This window comes from Lolium rigidum, chromosome 3 (genome assembly GCF_022539505.1).
Source record: "Lolium rigidum isolate FL_2022 chromosome 3, APGP_CSIRO_Lrig_0.1, whole genome shotgun sequence".
NCBI lineage: Eukaryota > Viridiplantae > Streptophyta > Magnoliopsida > Poales > Poaceae > Lolium > Lolium rigidum.
In genome coordinates this window covers 46,956,993-46,982,260 of record NC_061510.1, presented here as the reverse complement: position 1 = coordinate 46,982,260, position 25,268 = coordinate 46,956,993, and the positions used below count along the sequence as shown (strand labels likewise).

Below are 25,268 nucleotides of genomic sequence, written 5' to 3'. Positions count from 1 at the left end.
GTTGGCCATCCTAGAAAGAGCGAATCTGTTTGACTAGCTTGCGCCTATTCTTGTTTTCCGCAATCTTGTTACCCTCCTCATCGTATTTGCGGTATTCCGGAGGTAGAACGAAATGTTCCATAAGCTTGTTGAAGCAATCTTTTTTTCTCTCTTATCGACAAAAGTGAAACCAACACGTGCCTTCTTTGGCTCATTCCACTCCTGGCGGGTGATCGAGACGTTGTCTCTAACAACGGCTCCGCATTGGCCGACAAACTTGGTGGCGTTCTTGCTGGGCTCCGGCGGCCTCGCCGGTTGCTTCGTCGACAACATCGATGGTGCATGTTTCTCCTGCTTTCATCGTCTTGGTTGCGCCACGCTTTGACGACGACGTACTCGATTTTTTCGACGATCCGGCCGAGGGCTAAAATAAGAAAGAGAGTCGCGCGCGTTAGTACACACACATTTATTCAAATCAGTTAGTTGTATCACCAGACGCTCAATATGTATATATATATACCTCGGCGCCGGAGGTGGTTGCTACTTCCAATTGAAGATCGTCGTTTATCGACGTTTCTTCGGCATCATCTGCTTGCTGACGGCGCCCTTCATCTTCACACTCAAGGTTCAGATAAGAAGATATATCATCTTCTTCTTCTCCGGTCGGCACAAAAGGAATATCGCCTTTTATGATGCCGAACATATGGTCTTCAGCATTGATACGTCTCCGACGTATCGATAATTTCTTGTGTTCCATGCCACATTATTGATGTTATCTACATGTTATATGCACACTTTATGTCATATTCGTGCATTTTCTGGAACTAACCTATTAACAAGATGCCGAAGTGCCGGTTCCTCGTTTTCTGCTGTTTTTGGTTTCAGTAAATCCTAGTAACGAAATATTCTCGGAATCGGACGAAATCAACGCCAAAGATCTTAGAATCCCGGAAGCATCCGAACACGCGAGAGGGACCGGAGGGGGCACAGGCCCACCACACCATGCCCCGGCGCGGCCTAGGGGGCCCGCGCCCCCTAGGGTTTGGCCAGCCCTTCGACCCCCGGCGCCGCCTCTTCGCCTATAAGAAGCCCCTGGATCAGAAAACCCGACAACAATTGACGAAACCCACGTAAACCCGCCGGAGCCGCCGCCATCGCGAAGCCAAGATCCGGGGGACAGGATCTCTGTTCCGGCACCCTGCCGGAGCGGGGAAGTGCCCCGGAAGGCTTCTCCATCGACACCGCTGCCATCTCCACCGCCATCTTCATCACCGCCGCTGCTCCCATGAGGAGGGAGTAGTTCTCCATCGAGGCTCGGGGCTGTACCGGTAGCTATGTGGTTCATCTCTCTTCCATGTACTTCAATACAATGATCTCATTGAGATTCATATGAGTTTGTATCACAATTTATCCATGTGCTACTCTAGTGATGTGTTATTAAAGTAGTTTTATTCCTCCTACACGTGTGTAAAGGTGACAGTGCGTGCACCGTGTTAGTACTTGGTTTATGCTATGATCATGATCTCTTGAAGATTGCGAAGTTAACTATTACTATGATAATATTGATGTGATCTATTCCTCCTACATATGCATGAAGGTGACAGTGTGCATGCTATGCTAGTACTTGGTTTAGTCTGTTAATATATCTTACACTAAAGGTTACTAAAACATGAGCATTATTGTGGAGCTTGTTAACTCCGGCATTGAGGGTTCGTGTAATCCTACGCAATGTGTTCATCATCCAACAAAAGTGTAGAGTATGCATTTATCTATTCTGTTATGTGATCAATGTTGAGAGTGTCCACTAGTGAAAGTCTATTCCCTAGGCCTTGTTCCTAAATACTGCTGAGTTACTACGCTTGTTTATCGCTTTATCGTTGCATTACTCGCCGCAATACCACCACCATCAACTACGCGCCAAGCACTTTTCTCGGCACCGTTGCTACTGCTCATACTTATTTATACCACCTGTATTTCACTATCTCTTCGCCGAACTAGTGCACCTATTAGGTGTGTTGGGGACACAAGAGACTTCTTGCTTTGTGGTTGCAGTGGTTGCATGAGAGGGATATCTTTGACCTCTTCCTCCCCGAGTTCGATAAACCTTGGGTATCCACTTAAGGGAAACTTGTTGCTGTTCTACAAACCTCCGCACTTGGAGGCCCAACACCGTCTACGGTGAAAGGAGGGGGAACGTAGACATCAAGCACTTTTCCGGCGCCGTTGCCGGGAGGAAAGGTAAAAAGGCACTCATACTACGGTCCCGGGTAAAGTATTTTTCCGGCGCCGTTGTGTGTGTGCTCAAAGCTATTTCCTTTAGATCCTGCAATTGCATCTTTTTGTTTCTTGTTTACACTAGTTTGGCATAATGTATAAGAGTGAGCTTCTTGTTCTATTTCCTGATTTAAAACTTGGATTGTTTGATGCGAAAATTAAAAAACCTATAAAATCTTCTTTGCATGCTGGTAGTAATATTAGTATGAACGCTTTGAACACCATTGTTGACAATAATATAGAAAGTTCTAAGCTTGGGGAAGCTGGTTTTCATGATATTTTTAGTCCCCCAAGCATTGAGGAGAAAATTTTCTTTGATGATACTTTGCCTCCTATTTATGATAATTATAATGATAGTGGTCTTTTGGTGCCACCTACTATGGAGAGTAAATTTTGTTGTGATTATACTATGCCTCCTACACTTGATGAGAATAATAATGATAGCTACTTTGTTGAATTTGCTCCCACTACAACTAATAAAATTGACTATGCCTATGTGGAGAGTAATTATTTTATGCATGAGACTCATGATAAGAATGCTTTATGTGATAGTTATATTGTTGAGTTTGCTCATGATACCACTGGATATTATTATGAGAGAGGAAAATATGGTTGTAGAAATTTTCATGTTACTAAAATGCCTCTCTATGTGCTGAAATTTTTGAAGCTACACTTGTTTTATCTTCCTATGCTTGTTACTTTGCTCTTCATGAACTTGTTTATTTACAAGATTCCTATGCATAGGAAGCATGTTAGACTTAAATGTGTTTTGAATTTGCCTCTTGATGCTCTCTTTTGCTTCAAATACTATTTCTTGCGAGTGCATCATTAAAACTGCTGAGCCCATCTTAATGGCTAAAAAGAAAGAACTTCTTGGGAGATAACCCATGTGTTATTTTGCTACAGTACTTTGTTTTATATGTGTGTCTTGGAAGTTGTTTACTACTGTAGCAACCTCTCCTTATCTTAGTTTTGTGTTTTGTTGTGCCAAGTAAAGTCTTTGATAGTAAAGTAAGTACTAGATTTGGATTACTGCGCAGAAACAGATTTCTTTGCTGTCACGAATCTGGGTCTAATTCTCTGTAGGTAACTCAGAAAATTATGTAAATTTACGTGAGTGATCCTCAGATATGTACGCAACTTTCATTAAATTTGAGCATTTTCGTTTGAGCAAGTCTGGTGGCCTAATAAAATCCATCTTTACGGACTGTTCTGTTTTGACAGATTCTGCCTTTTATTTCGCATTGCCTCTTTTGCTATGTTGGATGAATTTCTTTGATCCATTAATGTCCAGTAGCTTTATGCAATGTCCAGAAGTGTTAAGAATGATTGTGTCACCTCTGAACATGTTAATTTTTATTGTCCACTAACCCTCTAATGAGTTGTTTCGAGTTTGGTGTGGAGGAAGTTTTCAAGGGTCAAGAGAGGAGGATGATATACTACGATCAAGGAGAGTGAAAGCTCTAAGCTTGGGGATGCACCCGGTGGTTCATCCCTGCATATATCAAGAAGACTCAAGCGTCTAAGCTTGGGGATGCCCAAGGCATCCCCTTCTTCATCGACAAATTATCAGGTTCCTCCCCTGAAACTACATTTTTATTCGGCCACATCTTATGTGCTTTACTTGGAGCGTTTGTGTGCTTTTGTTTTTGTTTTTGTTTGAATAAATTGGATTACATCATGCTTGTGTGGGAGAGAGACACGCTCCGCTGGTTCGTATGAACACATGTGTTCTTAGCTCATAATATTCATGGCGAAGTTTCCTCTTCGTTAAATTGTTATATGGTTGGAATTGGAAAATGATACATGTAGTAATTGCTATAAATGTCTTGGGTAATGTGATACTTGGCAATTGTTGTGCTCATGTTTAAGCTCTTGCATCATATACTTTGCACCTATTAGTGAAGAATACATAGAGCATGCTAAAATTTGGTTTGCATATTTGGTTTCTCTAAAGTCTAGATAATTTCTAGTATTGAGTTTGAACAACAAGGAAGACGGTGTAGAGTCTTATAATGTTTACAATATGTCTTTTATGTGAGTTTTGCTGCACCGGTTCATCCTTGTGTTTGTTTCAAATAAGCCTTGCTAGCCTAAACCTTGTATCGAGAGGGAATACTTCTCATGCATCCAAAATACTTGAGCCAACCACTATGCCATTTGTGTCCACCATACCTACCTACTACATGGTATTTCTCCGCCATTCCAAAGTAAATTGCTTGAGTGCTACCTTTAAACAATTCAAAATTTATTACCTCTTATTTGTGTCAATGTTTTATAGCTCATGAGGAAGTATGTGGTGTTTATCTTTCAATCTTGTTGGGCAACTTTCACCAATGGACTAGTGGCTTCATCCGCTTATCCAATAATTTTGCAAAAAGAGCTGGCAATGGGATTCCCAGTCCCAAATTAATTAACCAAAAAAGGCACTCCTCCATGGTATGTGATTGTTGGACGGCACCCGAAGGATTCGGCTAGCCATGGCTTGTGTAAGCAAAGGTTGGGAGGAGTGTCATCATAATGAAACTAAAATAAAAAGGCACTCCTTCATGGTATGAGATTGTTAGCGGGCACCCGAGGATTCGGTTAGCCATGGTTTGTGAAAGAAAGGTTGGAAGGAGTGCCATCCAAAAATAAAATAAAATGGGAGCCGCTCTTTGAAGGTTTGTCTGGCAAGGGGGTTAGAGTACCCGCTACCATTCGTTGACAACAACATACACCTCTCAAAACTTTACTTTTATGCTCTCTTTATGTTTTCAAAATCAAAGCTCTAGCACAAATATAGCAATCGATGCTTTTCCTCTATGAGGACCATTCTTTTACTTTCATTGTTGAGTCAGTTCACCTATTTCTCTCCATCTCAAGAAGCAAACACTTGTGTGAACTGTGCATTGATTCTTACATACTTGCATATTGCATTTGTTATATTGCTTTGCATTGACAATTATCCATGAGATATACATGTTACAAGTTGAAAGCAACCGCTGAAACTTAATCTTCTTTTGTGTTGCTTCAATACCTTTACTTTGAATTATTGCTTTATGAGTTAACTCTTATGCAAGACTTATTGATGCTTGTCTTGAAGTGCTATTCATGAAAAGTCTTTGCTTTATGATTCAGTTGTTTACTCATGTCATTACCATTGTTTTGATCGCTGCATTCACTACATATGCTTTACAAATAGTATGATCAAGATTATGATGGCATGTCACTCCAGAAATTATCTTTGTTATCGTTTTACCTGCTCGGGACGAGCGGAACTAAGCTTGGGGATGCTGATACGTCTCCGACGTATCGATAATTTCTTGTGTTCCATGCCACATTATTGATGTTATCTACATGTTATATGCACACTTTATGTCATATTCGTGCATTTTACGGAACTAACCTATTAACAAGATGCCGAAGTGCCAGTTCTGTTTTCTGCTGTTTTTGGTTTCAGAAATCCTAGTAACGAAATATTCTCGGAATCGGACGAAATCAACGCCAAAGATCTTAGAATCCCCGGAAGCATCCAGAACACGCGAGAGGGACCGGAGGGGGCACGGGCCCACCACACCATGCCCTGGCGCGGCCTAGGGGGCCGCGCCCCCTAGGGTTTGGCCAGCCCTTCGACCCCCGGCGCCGCCTCTTCGCCTATAAGAAGCCCCTGGATCAGAAAACCCGACAACAATTGACGAAACCCACGAAACCCGCCGAGCCGCCGCCATCGCGAAGCCAAGATCCGGGGGACAGGATCTCTGTTCCGGCACCCGCCGGAGCGGGGAAGTGCCCCGGAAGGCTTCTCCATCGACACCGCTGCCATCTCCACCGCCATCTTCATCACCGCTGCTTGCTCCCATGAGGAGGGAGTAGTTCTCCATCGAGGCTCGGGGCTGTACCGGTAGCTATGTGGTTCATCTCTCTTCCATGTACTTCAATACAATGATCTCATTGAGATTCATATGAGTTTGTATCACAATTTATCCATGTGCTACTCTAGTGATGTGTTATTAAAGTAGTTTTATTCCTCCTACACGTGTGTAAAGGTGACAGTGCGTGCACCGTGTTAGTACTTGGTTTATGCTATGATCATGATCTCTTGAAGATTGCGAAGTTAACTATTACTATGATAATATTGATGTGATCTATTCCTCCTACATATGCATGAAGGTGACGAGTGTGCATGCTATGCTAGTACTTGGTTTAGTCTCGTTGATATATCTTACACTAAAGGTTACTAAAACATGAGCATTATTGTGGAGCTTGTTAACTCCGGCATTGAGGGTTCGTGTAATCCTACGCAATGTGTTCATCATCCAACAAAAGTGTAGAGTATGCATTTATCTATTCTGTTATGTGATCAATGTTGAGAGTGTCCACTAGTGAAAGTCTATTCCCTAGGCCTTGTTCCTAAATACTGCTGAGTTACTACTGCTTGTTTACTGTTTTACTGCGTTACTACTGCTGCAATACCACCACCATCAACTACGCACCAAGCACTTTTCTGGCACCGTTGCTACTGCTCATACTTATTTATACCACCTGTATTTCACTATCTCTTCGCCGAACTAGTGCACCTATTAGGTGTGTTGGGGACACAAGAGACTTCTTGCTTTGTGGTTGCAGGGTTGCATGAGAGGGATATCTTTGACCTCTTCCTCCCTGAGTTCGATAAACCTTGGGTATCCACTTAAGGGAAACTTGCTGCTGTTCTACAAACCTCTGCACTTGGAGGCCCAACACTGTCTACAGGAAAGGAGGGGGAACGTAGACATCAAGCGTCCGGATCATAGTTGTCCAGAATCGGGTCAGCTCTATCGTCCGCCATATGTCAGTCCTGAAAACATGTAGTCAAAACAAATTAATTGTGTATATGCCAGCATTATCACATCTCTTCTACATATAAAGAGAGAGGGCGACGAGGGAGGCGAGAGGGGGGACGCGGTGATCGCGTGACCGAGAGAACGGTGGTGGTGGCGAAAGGGGGACGCAGTGACCGCGTGACCGAGAGACCGGTGGCGGTGGCGAAAGGGGACGCGAGTGACCGCGTGACCGAGAGACCGGTGTGGCGGTGACCGAGAGGGCTGTGGCGGTGCCGAGGACACATAACCCTCGCCGCCCCTCTCGATCCCAAATAAAATTTTGTTAAGTTAAAATTTTACTTAACAAAATTTAGACTAAATGATCAAAATTTTAACTTAACAAAATTTAGACTTAATGATCAAAATTTTAACTTAAGAAATTTTTTACTATTATTTGATCATTTAAAATTTGATCATTAAGTTTTCTTAAGTTACAGAATTTTGATCATTAAGTTATCCTAAGTTAAAATTTTGATCATTAGAATTTTTGTTAAATTTTGTTACATATATTACATATTTGTTAAATTTTGTTAAGTCAAACTTTTGTTAGTGTACAAAATTTTTAGTTAAGTTAAAAAAACAAATTTTAGTAAAAATTTTAGTGATCAAAATTCTGTAACTAGCTTAAGAAAACTTAATTAGTCAAATTTTAATTAGTTTACAACTTTAATTAACAACACGTTAATTCGTTTAAGTCAAATTGTAGTTCTTTTTAAGTCAAATTTTAGTTTTTTAATTTTACACAAACTTTTAACTCAAATTTTAGTTATTTTTTGTTTTAAAATTAACAAGAACAAAAACTAAAAAAAATGCCGGGGCGCTCTCCTCTCCCTCTCTCTGTCTCTCTCACACCGCGCGCGCGGGGGCGGCCGCGCCGGCCTCTCTCCTCTCTCTCCCTCAGGCGAGCATCTCGGCGGCGGCGAGCAGCGGCGCGCGCGGCCACGGCGCCGCGCTCTGTCCCTCTCCTCTCTCTCAGTACTGCGAGCGGCGGCGGCGCCGGCGACGACGAGGCGCGCGCGCGCGTAGAGATCGACACGACGGGCGCGCGCGACAGGTTGTGGGCGGGGCGGCGACGTACGAGACGGCGGCGGCGACGGCGAGTGCGGCGACGGAGACGGCGAGGCGCGGCAGCCTGTCGACGGCGACGGCGAGTGAGCGATCGAGCGCGGCGGCTCGACGGCGGAGCGAGCGAGGAAGAAGATCGAGAACTGATGCGCCCGCGGGGCGGCGCGGGAATATATAGGGATGGGGCTTTAGTCGCGGTTGGGGTCGCCAACCGCGACTAAAGGGTTACCTTTAGTCGCGGTTGGGGACCCCAACCGCGACTAAAGCTATTTTCGCGGGATTTGAGCGGTTCCCGCGGAAAGACCCTTTAGTCGCGGTCGGTGTGGCCAACCGCGACTAAAGGTCTTTTTCAAATTTCTTTTCAATTTTTTTTCAATTCAAAATGTTAAAAATACAAATAATATATCAAAAAATCAGAAAAACAAAACTAATTCAATTCAAAAATCTTAAAAATACAAATAATATATCAAAAAATTTAGAAAAAATAAAACTAATTCATTTCAAAATGTTAAAAATACAAATAATATATCAAAATTTTTAGAAAAATAAAACTAATTCATTTCAAAATGTTAAAAATACAAATAATATATCAAAATTCTTAGAAAAATAAAACTAATTCATTTCAAAATGTTAAAAATACAAATAATATATCAAAAAATTAAGAAAAATAGAACTAATTCAATTCAAAATGTTGAAAATACAAATAATATACCAAAAAAATCAGAAAAATAAAACTAATTCAATTCAAAATGTTAATAATACAAATAATATATCAAAAAATTCAGAAAAATAAAAATAATTCATTTCAAAATGTTAAAAATACAAATAATATACCAAAAAATTCATAAAAATAAAACTAATTCAATTCAAAATTTTAAAAATACAAATTATCAAAAATTCATAAAAATAAAACTAATTCAATTCAAAAGTTCGTTGGCCCCCTCTTCCCGCCTCTTTCCGCCGACCCCTCTTCCCTCCTCGTCTTCCCGCCATTTCTTCCCGCCAATTGTTTCCCGCCAATTTCTTCCGGCCTCTTTCTTTCCGCCAAATTTTTTCCCGCCAATTTCTTCCCGCCACTTTCTCCCCGCCTCTTTCTTCCCGCCTCCTGTCTTCCCGCTCCCATTTTTCCCGCCATTTGTCACTACATATAGGTAGCCGGCTTAGCCGGCATCACATCTCTACAATCTCTCATCACTCTCTCATGGCTTCCACCGCACCCACTCTAACCTACCGGCGGGTGGAGGAGCTTTGCGCCTCGAACTACCCTTGCCCTCCGGGCTACCGCGTCCTCGCCGGGCTGGAGCCTAAGCGCCGGCGGCGTGCCGGTCCCTCCCGTCCCTCGGGGTACTGCGCGCCGGGCGGCCATCACGAATCACTACTACCTCGACCTCACGCCGGAGCAGCGGATGAATCCCCGCCGGCATCCCGATAACCGAGCATACTTGGGACGCCTTCTTCATCAATCGGCGTGAGAGGGCGCTCGCCGGGTATGAGGAGGATGGTCCGTCTCCTGGAAACTTCCACGAGGCCGGCGCGTCGGCTATGGTGGTACGGCCGGACTCGCAGAGCGTCATGGACTACATCACGGCCGGCGATATCCCCGCCTGCGCTACCCTCGGTTCGAGCCACGAGCGCCGCCCGACGGCGGCGACGACGGCGACGGCGGCGACGACGCCGGCAACTTAGAAGGCGACGACTACCAGTACAACGGCGGCGGCTATGAAGACTACGAGTATGCATATTATACGCCTAGGCGGGAGTATGACTAAATCACTCCAAATTTCATGTATGCGGAGTATGACTTAGTCACTCCAAATTTCCTATATGCGGGAGTATGACTTAGTCACTCCAAATTTCCTATATGCAGGAGTATGACTTAGTCACTACAAATTTCATGTATGCGGGAGTATGACTTAGTCACTCCAAATTTCATGTATCATCAGTGCTATCTCGAGTCAATTGAATCATTCGAAAATGGACACCAAACACATCACGGGTAATATAATTCACATGATTCATTCAACAAAGTTTGGTACAATAATAAATTATTACACATCATTTCTTCCCTTGTGTCCCTGCTTGCTTACGATTGTGCCGTATCCATGGAGCATCCTCATCATTTAACTTAATGCTTGGGTCGGTGTTCACTTTGAAGGGCGGAATTTCAGCAAACATATTATAATCTTCTGACATGTCTGTCTTGTCCTCCACTCTCACGATGTTTCTTTTCCCTGAAAGAACAATGTGGCGCTTTGGATCATCGCATGATGTACTGATCGTTTTCTTATCTTTCCGTTTCCTCGGTTTGCTACTCATGTCCTTCACATAGAAAACCTGAACGACATCTTTCGCTAGGACGAATGGTTCGTCAAGGTAACCAAGATTGTTGAAATCCACCATTGTCATTCCGTATTGCTGGTCCACCTTTACCCCACCTCCTGTTAGCTTGAACCATTTGCACCGGAACAAAGGGACCCTAAAGGAGGGTCCATAGTCAAGTTCCCATATCTCCTCTATGTAACCATAATATGTGACCTTTTGCCCATTCTCGGTTGTCTGCATCAAAGCGGACACCACTGTTTTGGTTGGTGCTCTTTTTATCTTGGGCGATCGTGTAAAATGTATTCCCATTTATCTCGTACCCTTGGAAAGTCGTTATAGTCGAAGATGGTGTCTTGGCCAACATGTACGTACTGATCTACAACCTTATTGTCACTCATTAAATGTTTTCTCAACCAACTGCCAAAAGTCTCCATGTGGGCCTTCCTAATCCAGGATTCAGGCTTCCCAGGGTTGTTCGAGCGTAAAATATTCTTGTGTTTCTCAAAGTACGGAGCCACCAAGCTGGAATTGGTCGAAGCTGTGTGGTGTGCTTCGGTCGGAGAATGGCCGTCCATACATATCATTGATTTCCTTCCGATCGTGCCTTTTCCACTTAGTCTCCCCTCGTGCCGCGATTGAGGAAGACCAATCGGCTTAAGGTCGGGAACAAAGTCAACACAAAACTCAATTACCTCCTCATTTCCATAGCCCTTGGCGATGCTTCCTTCCGGCCTAGCACGGTTACGAACATATTTCTTTAATACTCCCATGAACCTCTCGAAGGGGAACATATTGTGTAGAAATACGGGACCGAGAATGGAAATCTCATCGACTAGGTGAACCGAGGAGGTGCGTCATAATATTGAAGAAGGATGGCGGGAACACCAACTCGAAACCGACAAGACATTGGATCACATCGTTACGTAACCGTGGTAGAACTTCTGGATTGATTACCTTCGAGAGATTGCATTGAGGAATGCACATAGCTTCACAATGGCTACTCGAACATTTTCCGGCAGAGCCCCTCAAAGCAATCGGAAGCAATTGCGTCATAATCACGTGGCGGTCGTGAGACTTCAGGTTTTGGAACTTTTTCTCCGCCATGTTTATTATTCCCTTTATATTGGACGAGAATCCGACGGGACCTTCATACTGCCCGGGCATTCAAAAAAGATGACCTTCTCTTCTTTGGTCGGAGCGTAGGCGGCACGACCTTGAAACCGTTCCGGATGCGGGTCATCGGGGTCTTTCAAACTTTGCTCGGTCTCCGCCGTGCTTCCTTTGTATCATTTGACTTCCCGTACACGCCCAAGAAGCTTAGGATGTTCACGCAAATATTCTTCGTAACGTGCATCACGTCGATTGCGGAGCGGACTTCTAGGACTTTCCAATATTCTAGCTCCCAGAATATAGATTTCTTCTTCCACATGGCTATGTGCCCGTCGGCTCCTTTCGGAACTCGATTGTCCGCGAGACCCTTTCCAAAGATGACTTTCAAACCCTTGACCATATCAAATACCTCGGCACCGGTGTGTTCCGCGAGCTTCGGCCGGTGATCCGCCTTGCCGTTGTAATGCTTGCCTTTCTTTCTTCTTGGATGACCTTTCGGAAGAAATCGACGATGCCCAAGGTACACGTTCTTCTTACAATTTGGCAAATGTACACTTTCGGTCTCATGTAAGCAGTGCGTGCATGCATTGTATCCCTTATTTGACGAGTCCCGAAAGGTTACTAAGAGCAGGCCAATCGTTGATGGTTACGAAAAGCAACGCTCGTAGGTCAAATTCCTCTTCTTTGTGCTCATCCCACACACGGACACCAGGTCTGCCCCACTGCTGTAAAAGTTCATCAACTAATGGCCTTAGGTACACATCGATGTCGTTGTCGGGTTGCTTCGGACCTTGGATGAGCACCGGCATCATAATGAACTTCCGCTTCATGCACAACCAAGGAGGAAGGTTGTAGATGCATAGAGTCACGGGCCGGGTACTATGGTCGGAGCTCGCTCGCCAAAAGGATTCATGCCATCCGTACTTAGACCAAATCTTATGTTCCTTGCGTCAGCTGCAAAATCTTTGAACTCTCTGTCGATCTTTCTCCATTGCGTTCCATCTGCGGGGTGTCTCAACTCCCCGTCCGACTTACTGGTCCTCTTTGTGCCATCGCAACAACTTGGCATGCTCTTTGTTCCCGAACGGACGTTTCAACCGTGGTATTATAGGAGCATACCACATCACCTTGGCGGGAACCCTCTTCTGGGTTTCGGCCCTCAACATCGTCACCGGGGTCATCGCCTCGATCTTATAACGCAATGCGAGTGCATACCGGGCATTCATTCAAATTCTCGTATTCACCGCGGTAGAGGATGCGATCGTTGATGCATGCATGTATCTTCGTAACCTCTAAACCTAGAGGGCAGCCAACCTTCTTTGCTTCGTACGTAGTGGCGGGCACCTCGTTATTCTTTGGAAACATATTCTTCAACATTTTCAGCAAGTTTTCAAATGCCGAGTCAGCTACACCTGCTGTGCCTTCCATCTCGGCAAATCCGAGTGTGCAGCCCAGCTTTTTCGGACCATCATCGCATCCGGGGTACAGCGCCTTCCTATGATCCTCTAACATGCGATCCAAATTCTCCCTCTCTTTTTCGGTTTCGCAGCGTCTCCGTGCATCGGCAATGGTCCGACCAAGATCATCAACGGGATCATCACGTGCCTCTTCTTCACCTTCCCCTTCACCGTCCCCTTCACCTTCAGACATCCTCCATGAAAGTATCACCGAAATGAGCAAGATAGCTTTCATCGATGAAATCATCCCCTTCTTCATCTTCTTCCATTATAACCCCTCTTTCTCCATGCTTGGTCCAACAATTATAGCTTGGCATGAAACCGTGCCGAAGCGGTGCATGTGAACATCTCTTGAGGAAGAGTAACCCTTCCGATTCTTACATTTAACACATGGACGGATAACAAAACCCCCCGCTTGTTCGCATTAGCCACTACGAGGAAATCTTTCAAACCCGCACCGAACTCGCCGGAGAGTCGGTTACCGTACATCCATTGTCGATTCATCTCGCATTATTATAATATAAAATATATAATTAACCATCATGCATTTGTTAAACTAACTAGCTACAAACAATATAAATTAAACAATGAACTACACACACATGCACATTTTATCAACGACACATCAAAGGTTCAAGTTGCTAACCGCGATCGAGGAGGAAAAAATAAATGAGAAAGCTCAAGTGTGGCTCCAACACTTCATATCATGTTTGTTTCATGCTCTTGGGGCATTTCATCAAACACCTTATGTGCATAAGAGGAACCAAAAGCAAACCTAACACCCACTTGTGAAGCTTATGAAGAGAATGGCACCAAATGGCTAAGTGTTGGATCGCTGGATGGGTATATATAGGGAGGGGCTTTAGTCCCGTTGGCCTGGCCAACCGCGACTAAAGGCCTTCGAGCACTTTAGTCGCGGTTGGCCCGGCCAACCGCGACTAAAGACCCCCCACGTGCACCGGCTGGCCACCGAGCGCCTGGTCCCAGGCCTTTGGTCGCGGTTCTCCTCCCGAACCGCGACTAAAGGTACCATTAGTCGCGGTTCCTGCAGCATCGCGACTTATGGGGCTCACCCGAAGCCTGTTTTTCCACCAGTGTACGTGCGCGCGCGCTTTGCACCAAAGCGAAATAAGGGCAGAATGCGAGAGGAGAGAGCGACCTGGTTTATCTTGTCTATCCCACTTGAGTCCACCAACGATGGATTGGCTGCCTAGACATAGTCCACAGCGTTGCATGACTGTCTCGCCGATCGGCGTTCATAGGTCTGCTCTTGTTTTGCTCTGCATGGTGTCTGTCCGTCACCCCTTGTTCTAGACTCTTCCGAGGGAAAATCTTCTCTGGGTCGCGTGCCTGCCTGCGTAGTGTGGGGCCTAGGTGCGGTGGTCTTCAGCATGGGCCCTCACCTCCTCTCTCGATCAGATTTTTTCTTTTCACATCAAAAGATTTTTCTATAGTACCATTTTCAAGCCTCATCATATTTAGCCATTTCATTCAGCCTTATTTTATCGCGTAACGCTTTCAACAGTATTTCTCTCTGCCAGCTCCATGTCGCAATCACCAACTGTTTAGCCCATTCGATCTGCATAAATACGTGTGGACTTCAGTAGTACCTTCGTTGGTCTTTTATATGCTTTAGATGACTGTTCTGCTGTCGATCGATTCTCATTTATTATTCCAATCACAAGCAACTGCCTTGATTAATGATTATCATGCAAACTGGCTGTACTCCTTCTGTTAAGAAAATCTCACTTAACTTAGAGACTGTCAACTTTATACAATATATTCATCGCCGTTATTCTATGAACATCTTAGTTGACCGCTTATAAATTGCATGACTATGCAATTTCCATGATAAATTAGAAATTATTTCATTTGACATGCATCATTTTTTTCTTATCCATAGTTAAAGTTACATCGGTTTAGCCCCATGTCTTCTACGCACGACGCCATCTATTTAGGAATGGACATATTGTTCTTTGTACCTATTTGGAGATTCAAATTAGGAGAGTAAAAGAATTAAGTTAAGTCAATCCAAAAAAGAAAGGAGGTTAAGAATTATATGTTGAATATTCTGCCAAAAGCATTTCACAACCAACATGAGACAGTCATTGGGTTCTCTCTTCTACAAAGGTCTTTATTCCCTCTTTGCCTTTTATCATATATTATAAAATATTGTGTGGTGAGCTGATGTCCTATTGATAACTTTATGCGTTCTCTTTTATCAAATCTTGTATGTGGTTGAAAAGTAGCCGCCATATCTATCAAGCAAATCTAAAGAGCAAATACTAGGGATGATGGGCCCACACACGTGTGATGGGATGGGCGCTCATTTTCTAGCGCCACTCCTAAAGTGATCTGTGTGTTAGCATTGTCAATCTAGTTGTCAGTTGTGCATGTTTAAAAAGCTTTGTTACGCAAAAGACAATAATGCGTTGTGATATTCTGCATATATACTACTTTCTTCGTTTATAAAAACATGTCAAAGGTTTATCTAAATTCGGATACACGAAAAAGTGTTAGAAACGTCGAAATTTCGACAAATTTCCGACGTCCTTTTTTTCGACAGAGGTGGTACTATATTGTGTATTCTATATTGTTCACATGCTAAATATCTGATATACATGTTTCAAACACATTTGATTCACGGATCATAATTTTTGAAAGAAACGAATCTTGAAGGAATATCCCGACGTGGTATGGGCGGGATGGGCCGCAGGATTACTAGTACAAAACATTATCCTAACCGGCACTTTCTTGCTGTAAGCAATTACACGTGCCAGAGAGGGAGAGGACGTGAGAATTTTCTCTGTTCGTAGGTGCAAATCGTCAAAGCGAGTTTTACGCGGGCCCAGGTGACAGTGTCATTGCATGGCCGAGCCGTGACACGAGGTCACATCAGAGTCCCGATTGGTCGGCCGTTTCTGCATTTCTTTTTTTTTCCTATCATGGGAAAAGTGAGACGGGGACGGGCAAAGAAAGTGACAAAAGGAGCTTCGGAGTTGCAAGCATCTGTAAAATTCAATGCAGAAAGTTTAGAGTGGAAAGGAAAGAACACGTACAGGTGTCGACCAGACCGGTCTAACTACTACGTAATAAAGTGGACGTGCAGATAAATCCAAGGGTTTATGCGATAAGATTGAAGAGCACGAGCTGCTAGATTTTTTTGCTCGCCTGAAAGCAAAAGGTTTGGTAGTTTCCTGCTTCGTGTCTCCAGCCAACTCCCGTTTGCTTCTCTTCGGTCAAAGGTGTAAACTGTGAGAAACGATCTGCCATGGCCCGATGGGCTCTCCTCAAGCCCTGAAGCCCGTGTCTCAGTCGAGTGGCCCACGTAGTCTTGGACAACTTGGGCCTCATCAACATGTAGCTGCTTGGTTCTCCAGGAAAAAAAATATTGGATGCTTTGCTCTACTCACGTCACTTCCGACAGACAGAACCTGAGATTGGGTGAGGCGCGAGCGTGCACGGTGGCTGACGGCGCAAGCGGCGAGCGGAGATTGGACGCGCCGTGCGACCTACGTCGCGGTCTTGATAACGGCGACCTCGCAACCACAGGCCTGACCGGCAGCACAAGACAGGGACTCGCGCGGCGAGGCGGCTACTTCGGAGTTCGGGCCTGCCGGCGGGCTGCGGCATCCATCGCCCGGCGCTCCGTGTCTTCGCACTGCGCAGCTGCAACGAACAGGCAGAAACAGTGAACACCGTGAGTTCAGTTTGAATTTCAGTTGGGGACTGTGAATTCGGTCCTCTTCGCTATCAATTTAGAAACTGAGAACTCTGAATTTCGTATGCATCGTCCAGTGTGTCTGAACTTTTGTTTTCTTCATTATTACTATGCATCCCTTTGACTCATGAACAAATGCAACGGTTATTACTGAATTTTTCTCCCTACTCTAAGGATTGGAATACACAGCGTCGAAATTCTTCTGTCCGTCTGCTGTCGGGACTGAGCCGCAGCACCTCGCGCGGCACCTGTTCGACGAATTACCCCGCCCAAGTAGGTCCTCTAGTCTCTTGCCATGAAAATGCTATTGCTAGGGGCTGCGCTCTGCCGACCACCATTACCGTGTCCCTCCACCTCCAGCTGCTCCCTGACGTCGAGGCATAATTGCTCCACATCTCCTTTTCCGCGGCAGCCAGGTCAGTGACACCGTCATAATAACACATCCTAGCTTTTCCTGCCCACCAGCTCAGCGCAGGCTGCCGATGTCACGCACTCCATTCTCTCTGTCTTTCTGGGTGCAGGCGTGGTTATGCACCGGCGCATGTACCCCAAGATCGAGGCCACAGCGAGGCACGGCGCGAGGAAGGAGAATGCCAAGGTCAGGAACCGCAGGCACCAGAAAAAGGTACGGTTAGGCCAGGTTTCAACCACCGGCAAGCGGCAACAGCAATCTGATGCTACTGCGCTGCCGTTAGCTGCTATCGAGTGTGTTCTCTCTAAATCTCTGCCTGCTTGCTGCAGTTCAATGGCACAGAGACGAAGCCCAGACTGTCCGTCTTTTGCTCCAACAAACAGCTATACGCCATGCTCGTCGATGACCACGGCAAGAGGATGCTGTTCTATGCCAGCACCCTGCAGGAGGCCATCTGCGGCGAACCGCCCTGCAGCACTGTGGTAAATCAACCCCCCACATGTCCATGTTTCATTGCATTTGCATCTGAACAAAAAACTGTATACGGTTCATCCTCTGAATTTGAGCTTGAGCTGATCGTTTTTGGAAAGCAGGAGGCTGCTCGGAAGGTCGGGGAGGAGCTGGTCAAGGCGTGCAAGGAGCTCGACATCTCTGAGGTCTCATGCTACGACCGCAATGGATTCGCTCGAGGGGAGAAGATGATGGCGTTCGAGGATCCGATCGCGCAGCATGGGTTCCTGCCGAGATAGCAGAAACATGGCATGGCAGGTTTGCATTGCCTGTTCAGAGTAGAGATTATTTAGGGAAGAGTAGGAAGAAAGTTGTTTGCTCTGTGAGTTGCTTGCCGGATGTATGATCCGAAGAACGTTGTTCACGCCAGATCTTAATTAAGAAAGATCGTAGATGAACGTTTCGTTTCGTTACCTAAGTAGTTGAGCAATTCATTCCAAGGTAAACAAAGAGGTATTTCCTTTTCTCGTTCAGTCCTTCTCTCCTTCCATCCCAGTAGGCCTATTAAGACAACTATGGTATGTTTCAAATGCCAAAATTTACAAGAATACCCTAGAACATCCGAAAAGTTTGCAAGCTAGTAGGAGTACATCATTAACTGAAAGAGTAAACCAACGACTTGTACAGGCTTTACACATTACACCGTTGTTCATCTGTTGGGCTCGGAGTCAAGATAGCATACACTTGTTACCATCTTGATTATTAATAGATTGGCGGAATTTTCGCAAAAAAAAGAAAGATAGCATACACTTGTTACCATCTTGTAGGGGAGACTTGGCCAAGTTTGTTAACGATACAGTTTAATTTGTTATAAGAAGCGAAGAATAAAGAACCTGACAATCAAGAGTCTGTTAAATATTTTAACAGAGTCGAGGCGAGGATGGTACTAGTATGTTGTTTCAGGTTTGCCCCAGCTGTGCCGAGCAGCAGGAATGCAATGATCTGTGAAAAAACCTCCAAAAACAACCCTCCCGAAGGCTCTCCCACAACTCCCATCTGTGTACAACACGGAAGACGCGCACGCTGCACGGAAGATGGTTGTCCGAGTCGATCAAGGATCTTGCAGGCGTGCAAACGGAAACGCAGGCTGCATGGAAGCGAAACAGCCTCGCTCCCACATTGTAGCGCTGAATCCGATCGCAAGAAGGTGACGCAACCTGTCGAAACTCCAAAAGGCAGTAACCGCCTTCCTTTCCAATTTGAATCCGACTCGAGCTCAGGGTTTCACTTCCATGTCGATTGCCAATTCGCCATTGCCTGTATATATATGTGCCGCCGATCCACACCGACATGCATACAGCTCTTCCAAAGATCGCCTGCTTTCCCTTCCAGTCCACACGCGCACGCGGCCGTCTCCCTCCACTCCGAACCAAGCACCGCAAGCGCTCGTCGATCGAGTGCCATGGCCGCCCGCAAACGACCTGCCGCCGGCCACGCGACGACCGCCCAAGGATCGGCGACACAAGGACGCAAGAGGAGCCGCACCGACGAGTATGACGACGTGGCCTGCCTTGGCGAGGGCGGCTTCGGCGCCGTTGTCATGGCGCGCAACCGCGCCACCGGCAAGACCGTCGCCATCAAGCGCCTCTCCACGCCGTCCGCGACCAGCGTCGCAGACCTCCAGCGCGAGGCCGGCTTCCTCAGGGCCTGCAGCGGGAACCCCTACGTGGTCGGCTTCGAGGCCCTGGTGGTGCACCCGGCCACCGGCCGCCTCTCCCTCGTCATGGAGCACGTCGCCGGGCCGAACCTCCACAATTTCCTCTGGGACAGGCGCCACGGCCAGCCGCTGCCGGAGCCCACGGTGCGCGCCTTTATGTGGAAGCTGCTCACCGGCGCCAAGATGATGCACGCCCGCCACGTCGTCCACCGCGACATCAAGCCTGCCAACATCCTCGTCGGCCAAGACGGGGAGCTCGTCAAGATCTGCGACCTCGGGCTCGCGGTTTCCATGGTCGAGCCTCCTCCCTACACCCAGGCCGGTACCCCGTTCTACACGGCGCCAGAGATCCTGCTGCAGAAGCCGGACTACGACACGCTCGTGGACACCTGGTCGCTCGGCTGCGTCATGGCCGAGATGCTCGCCGGCGGCAAGGCGTTGTTCCCTCGCGGAGAAGATGACTACGTAGACGAGATATCGCAGCTGTGGAACATAATCCGAGTGCTCGGCATGCCAGACGAAAGGACGTGGCCGGGGTTCGACTCTCTGCCGCTCGCCATGGCGCTCCAACTGCTACCGCTACCGGCGGGGCACGAGCACAACAGGCTGCGGGATCTGTTCCCCGAAGAGAAGCTGTCACACGAAGGATTCCAGGTGCTGCAAGGCCTTCTCACGTGCAACCCCGACAAGCGACTCACGGCGGCCAAGGCGCTCAAACACCCATGGTTCGCTGCTCCTCGTCCTGCCGCCGTCGCCTTGCCCAGAAAGAAGGCGACTCCCCTCAGTTTCATCCCACCGGCGGCACCAGAGAAGAACGTACTCAAGAATCCAGTGGCGATGTGGAACGCACAACGAGTGTAAAGCGGTTTAGTTGACTCCTGCCTTCCAATCGGTAGAGAAACGATGTAGAACTGTTTCATGGCAGAGCTTGGATCATCGATCCGTGTAAATCTTCGATTGAATTGTAAAGAAACGATATAACTGTTGTATGCAGAATTGAACTGCAGTCCTCTTTTCAGATTATGTGATTGTTCTGTTTATTTGGGAGAGATTAATAGATCCATTCTGTTTATATGAACTAAACGTTGTACTACTATAGTTCAAGTGTATGAAATTCAGAACGGCGTGCTGAATGCCTGAATCATATCCTACATTCTGCTGCACTTGTGCATGTACATGCCCAACTGGTTGCGCAGCTACAAAGGTGAATCGGCACGAGTTATAGATACATGTATATCCCTAAACACAATTTTGATACCATACCACATGCCAAGAGATGGAAGTGCAGCCAAATTATTCGGAAGCTATTACCCTGGAGCAGGTAACACATTGGACACAGGTATCTATGTGATTTGAGAACAAACTCAAAACGGCACATTTACAACTCTGCTAACACCTACATCTGGCATATGCAACACACCCTCAATGCGAGTCAAATGCATGTATAAATCTATATCTTATCAAACGTAACAAACATATACGCAACAACATTTTTTCAAGAATCTATCCACCCCTTGGGGAGCCACCACCGATGGTGCCAGTAGATCATCGCCCAGGACCAGACCTGGAACATGAAGCTGTAGCTGGAGCCTCATCAGGCAGTTCACTTACTACCAGTGGCAGCCAACGCATAGCGCGAGTCTCTCAGCTCCGAAGGGTTCCATCGGTCGGCCATGAAGATGAATGAATCTCTTACACCTGGTGGTGGCAACACAAATGTGTTCTGGGAGAAGAACGTCGTCGACCGGAATATGTCGTTCCCTCATATGCAGGGATTGCCCAGTGTCTACCAGGGTCCCATGACCGATGTGGTGGCATGAGCCAGATCGGTGTTTGGCTCCCAGTCTGTGCAGCCTGAGGTTATCATGTAGTAGGTGCCATCGAATTTGAAGAACGCAGGAGCTTCTCTATGCTGTCCCATGATAAACCTCTTCCTGTCATTCGCCACGTCGAGGCGGTTGAATGGCCGATGTGGAATTAGATGTCATCGTTGGAAGAGTATATCAGATAGGCCTTCCCGTTATCCTCCTTGAATATGATCATGTCTCTGCTTTCAGTCATGTGGCCGCTTGTTGTAGACGTACCAGACCAGGCCTGCGGGAGAGTCAGTAGCGGCCACTCCTAATGACGCTTTGGTGTAGTTTGTGTCATCTATGTGCATCTGCATCACATATTTGGTAGTCCGATCATTGTAGATCACCTTTGGCCCCTCCAGGATATTGGATTTGTGGAGGTCATGTGTCACATTCTTCCCCTCGCCACGGATCACAATTCTTTCGTTTTTCCATGCCAACAGGTTCTTCGAAGAATAGCAACTCACTCCAACAATGCCAACCTGAAAAAAAAAAAGAACAGTTTGTATTTGTTAGAATGATAATATGGACATATCGAGAATCCTACAGAAGAGAGCTGGAATACATAACTTGTGTATGTCAGAAGACATAACAAGATGGTAACAGATGACATAATAAGTTAACCTGCTCAATATAATAATTTATATATTTCCCAAGTAAGAAATGTGTATGCCCACATAACAGACAAGTAAAACTTTGTCATGGAATTCTTAATGATACGAAAATGCCTTAAACCACACTAGAACCAGGCTTTCACTAGTAGAAAAACGGCCAAAGGATTTGACCTTTAGTACCGGTTTTCTTACGAACTGGTACTAAAGGTTGCATTAGTACCGGTTCCGCTGCCTAGGTCGACGACAACCTTTAGTACCGGTTCGTTGGGATCTTTAGTACCGGTTCGTGATACGAAATGGTACTAAAGGGTTTCACGCCAAATTTGAGACGGAGGTGGGGCCGGCGCTGCACCTTTAGTACCGGTTTGTATAAAGAACCGGTACTAAAGGGTCTCCAGCCTTTTTTTGCTCCCCACGCACCCTTCACCCCCCTTAGTGGATCGCATTTTTTGCTTTGTAATACAAAAGAAAATGATAGAAAATTCAAAAAATAAAATCCTTCGAGATTCTTGTATGTTATGCAACCTACTATTCGGTGAAATTAAGAAATTCAAATTTTTATTTTTTTGCAAAAAAAAAGTTTGAAAAATGGTTAAACGGCTTTTCTGGTTGCATACATATCGAAAAAAACGTATAATATATCAAAATCACTATCGGAAAAAGTTACATCCGATGTTACCCGGGTTTACCCGGTTAGCCAATTTTTAGATTCTCAAAATTTCAAATGGAAATATGAAAGAAGGAACATTTTAGTTTTCGCCAGAAATTCAGGGTTTTACATATTTTTTATTTTTTTAAATTTAAATTAATAATTCCTTCATACATAAAGATTACTATTACTTAACCATAAAGGTTAGTAAATTTTTAGATTTACAAATTTTCAGGTTTTAGATTTTAGAAAGGAAAAATTTAAAATATATTTATAAAGTAAAAAATAATTAAAAATGTATTGTTTTTTATTTATTCAATATTATTTTTACATCTTTACTTTTGTTTATTAAAATAATCATGTGGAATTCAAACAATAAAGAAGTGTGATATCGTGACCGACATGTTAATAGAATTGATATGATACTACTATCAATAACATGCGCGCAAAGCACTTGGAAGTGAGATGTGAAGGAACTCGGAAGTTAAGCGTGCTAGTGCTGGAGTAGTGGGAGGATGGGTGACCGAGCGGGGAATTTGACAACGAGTAAGTAATTTGACTAGAGATATGTGTACTTAGAGACTAAACTTGTCAAATAACTAAAATATTAGAAATTCTGAAAAAAATAGATAAAAAGAGGGACTGGAAAATAATTCGAAAAAATAGATAAAAAAAGGAGTGAAAAATTGATTAAAAAATGGCACCGGTACCCTTTCGTACCGGTTCGTGTTACGAACCGGTATCAAAGGTCTCCAGCCCGGCGGGCTCCTCCGTACCCACGTGGAGGCACCTTTAGTACCGGTTCGTAAGGAACCGGTACCAAAGGGAAGGTGGCTTTAGTCCTGAATCTTTAGTACCGATTCCAAAACCGGTACTAAAGGCCCTCCAGAACCGGTACTAAAGGGGGTTTTCTACTAGTGATTCTCCATTTTGAGACAATTAAAACTCGTCAAAAATTACAATATCATATGCCATTATGAGGCACGCAATAATTTTGGAAACAAACTGTTATGACCGGGCTCACTTATATCCGGAGGAGGCCCAATGGGCAGGCTTAGTTAGGGGCTTAGCCCACAAGTTATCTTATTTTCGTTATATAAACAACTGTAGGGACTACGTGCAAGATTAAGCAATAATAATATTTCTATTGTCGGGTCCCCGAGGAGTCGAAACCCTAACCCTAGCTGCCTCCTCTCCCACGCGCCGCCTGCTCCCTCGCGCACGACGGCGCCTAGCCTCCGTCGACCGCGACATCGCCTGCACACAAGTCCCTCCTTCCCCTACAACCTTTGCCCTAGACCCGGTAGAACCCTAGCTCCTATTGATCGCCCACGTGCCGCCACCCCCGCTGCCACCTGCCGTCACCGGCCATGGCCATGGCCTTCGCCGTTCTCGGCGGCTTCCGCGACGTTCCCAGGGGCGCAGTCGCAGCCGCCGCCCACGTCCTCCCTTCCATGGCAACAGTGGCAGTCGCCGCTCAGCACCAGTCCAGCGTCAACCACCTCGGGAGGCATCCCAAGATTGCTATTGTTCGATCATGTCTTCACCGCCGCCCACCACCGTCACCTCACTGCCCAGCGCACCGTCGCCCCACCCGTCTGCCCCGCTGGCCACCACTGCGGCCGACGCCACCATGCAGGCGTCCTCCCACGCGTGGGACGCCGTCGTCTACACCCTCGAGCAGACGAGCGGGGTCCGATCCTCAACGATATCGTCACCGCGGTCCAGGGGATCCGGCTGTAATTGATCGCCCCCCACGTGCCGCCGCCCCCGCTGCCACCTGCCATCACTGGCCTGCCGGCCATGGCCTTCGCCGTTCTCGGCGGCTTCCGCGACGTTCCCAGGGGCGCAGTCGCAGCCGCCGCCCACATCCTCCCTTCCATGGCAGCAGTGGCAGTCGCCGCTCAGCACCAGTCCGGCGTCAACCACCTCGGGAGGCGTCCCAATCCAGCAGGTCCGCTTCCCACCGTCGCCATCGCTGCTGCCGGCCTTGCTGTCCGGGTCCTCGCCTCCGCCGGTCTACACTACGGCGGGGGACCATCCCGTACCCCTCCCTCCTAGACGCCACCACGTCGGGTTTCGAGGGTCCGCACGCGAGCCGCGCCGAGCCATCCGTGTACGACGGCCATACACCCACACCGCCATGGTTCGCCAAGATCGACTTCGCCACCTACGACGGTACGGAGGACCCCCTCAACTAGCTCAACAGTGCGAGCAGTTCTTTTGCGGGCAGCGCACCCTCACGCCGGACCGCACCTGGCTCACTTCCTATCACCTTCGAGGCGCTGCCCAGACATGGTACTACTCTCTCGAGCAGGACGAGGGCGGCATGCCCCCTTGGGAGTGCTTTCACTAGCTATGCCTCCTTCGATTCGGGCCGCCGATCCGCGGGAGCCGCCTAGCGGAGCTCGGCCGCCTTCCCTTCAACTCCACGGTCCAGGACTTCGCCGTCTGGTTCCAGGGCCTCGCATGCCACACGCCTGGGGTGACGGGGCAACAGCGAGCCGAGCTCTTCATCGGCGGTCTCCCGGACCACATCCGGGTGGACGTGGAGCTTCAGGGCCCTCAGGACCTCCAGACGGTTATGCACTATGCCCGCGCCTATGAGCGTCGCGCGTCTAGATGTGAGAGTATGGAGGAAAATCATGTTGAGGTACAAGGCTTTTTTCAGGCTTTGTATAAGTCCCAGGGCTTTCGAAATATGGAGGAGCTGTTGCTCTTGTGCAACCAAAAGTATCACAAAACATGAATGATGATATGGATGCACGATGGTGAGATTGGGGCTGCCTTATTCCACATGG

At 46.6% G+C, this 25,268-nt stretch overlaps 2 protein-coding genes and 1 pseudogene across 3 annotated transcripts; 2 read left to right on the top strand and 1 right to left on the bottom strand.

Annotated features, from left to right (window-relative positions):
* The first annotated feature begins 16,560 nt into the window (after positions 1–16,560).
* On the top strand, positions 16,561–18,064 carry LOC124695936 (50S ribosomal protein L18-like). 2 transcript variants are annotated; one of them, XM_047228736.1, is made up of 5 exons: positions 16,561–16,751; positions 16,947–17,188; positions 17,294–17,397; positions 17,514–17,666; positions 17,778–18,064. In XM_047228736.1, exons 2-5 carry the CDS (start codon positions 17,068–17,070, stop codon positions 17,931–17,933), a joined length of 534 nt encoding a protein of 177 aa, XP_047084692.1. In that variant the 5' UTR covers positions 16,561–16,751; positions 16,947–17,067; the 3' UTR covers positions 17,934–18,064. The 2 variants fall into 2 exon arrangements, with proteins under 2 accessions (XP_047084692.1, XP_047084693.1); XM_047228737.1 differs by having other exon boundaries at positions 16,561–17,188.
* A 1,032-nt stretch (positions 18,065–19,096) lies between these two features.
* LOC124694787 (putative cyclin-dependent kinase F-2) lies at positions 19,097–20,212 on the top strand. Its single transcript, XM_047227735.1, has one exon. It carries the CDS (start codon positions 19,097–19,099, stop codon positions 20,210–20,212), a length of 1,116 nt encoding a protein of 371 aa, XP_047083691.1.
* A 634-nt stretch (positions 20,213–20,846) lies between these two features.
* Positions 20,847–24,102, bottom strand: LOC124694786 (annotated as a pseudogene).
* Between the last annotated feature and the right edge of the window lie 1,166 nt (positions 24,103–25,268).

Coding starts and splice junctions, on each gene's coding strand:
- LOC124694787 (XM_047227735.1), top strand. CDS start 19,097: ATGGCCGCCCGCAAACGACCTGCCGCCGGCCACGCGACGACCGCCCAA.
- LOC124695936 (XM_047228736.1), top strand. CDS start 17,068: ATGAAAATGCTATTGCTAGGGGCTGCGCTCTGCCGACCACCATTACCG. Junction 17,189..17,293: donor TCCTTTTCCGCGGCAGCCAG/GTCAGTGACACC, acceptor TTCTGGGTGCAG/GCGTGGTTATGCACCGGCGC. Junction 17,398..17,513: donor ACCGCAGGCACCAGAAAAAG/GTACGGTTAGGC, acceptor TGCTTGCTGCAG/TTCAATGGCACAGAGACGAA.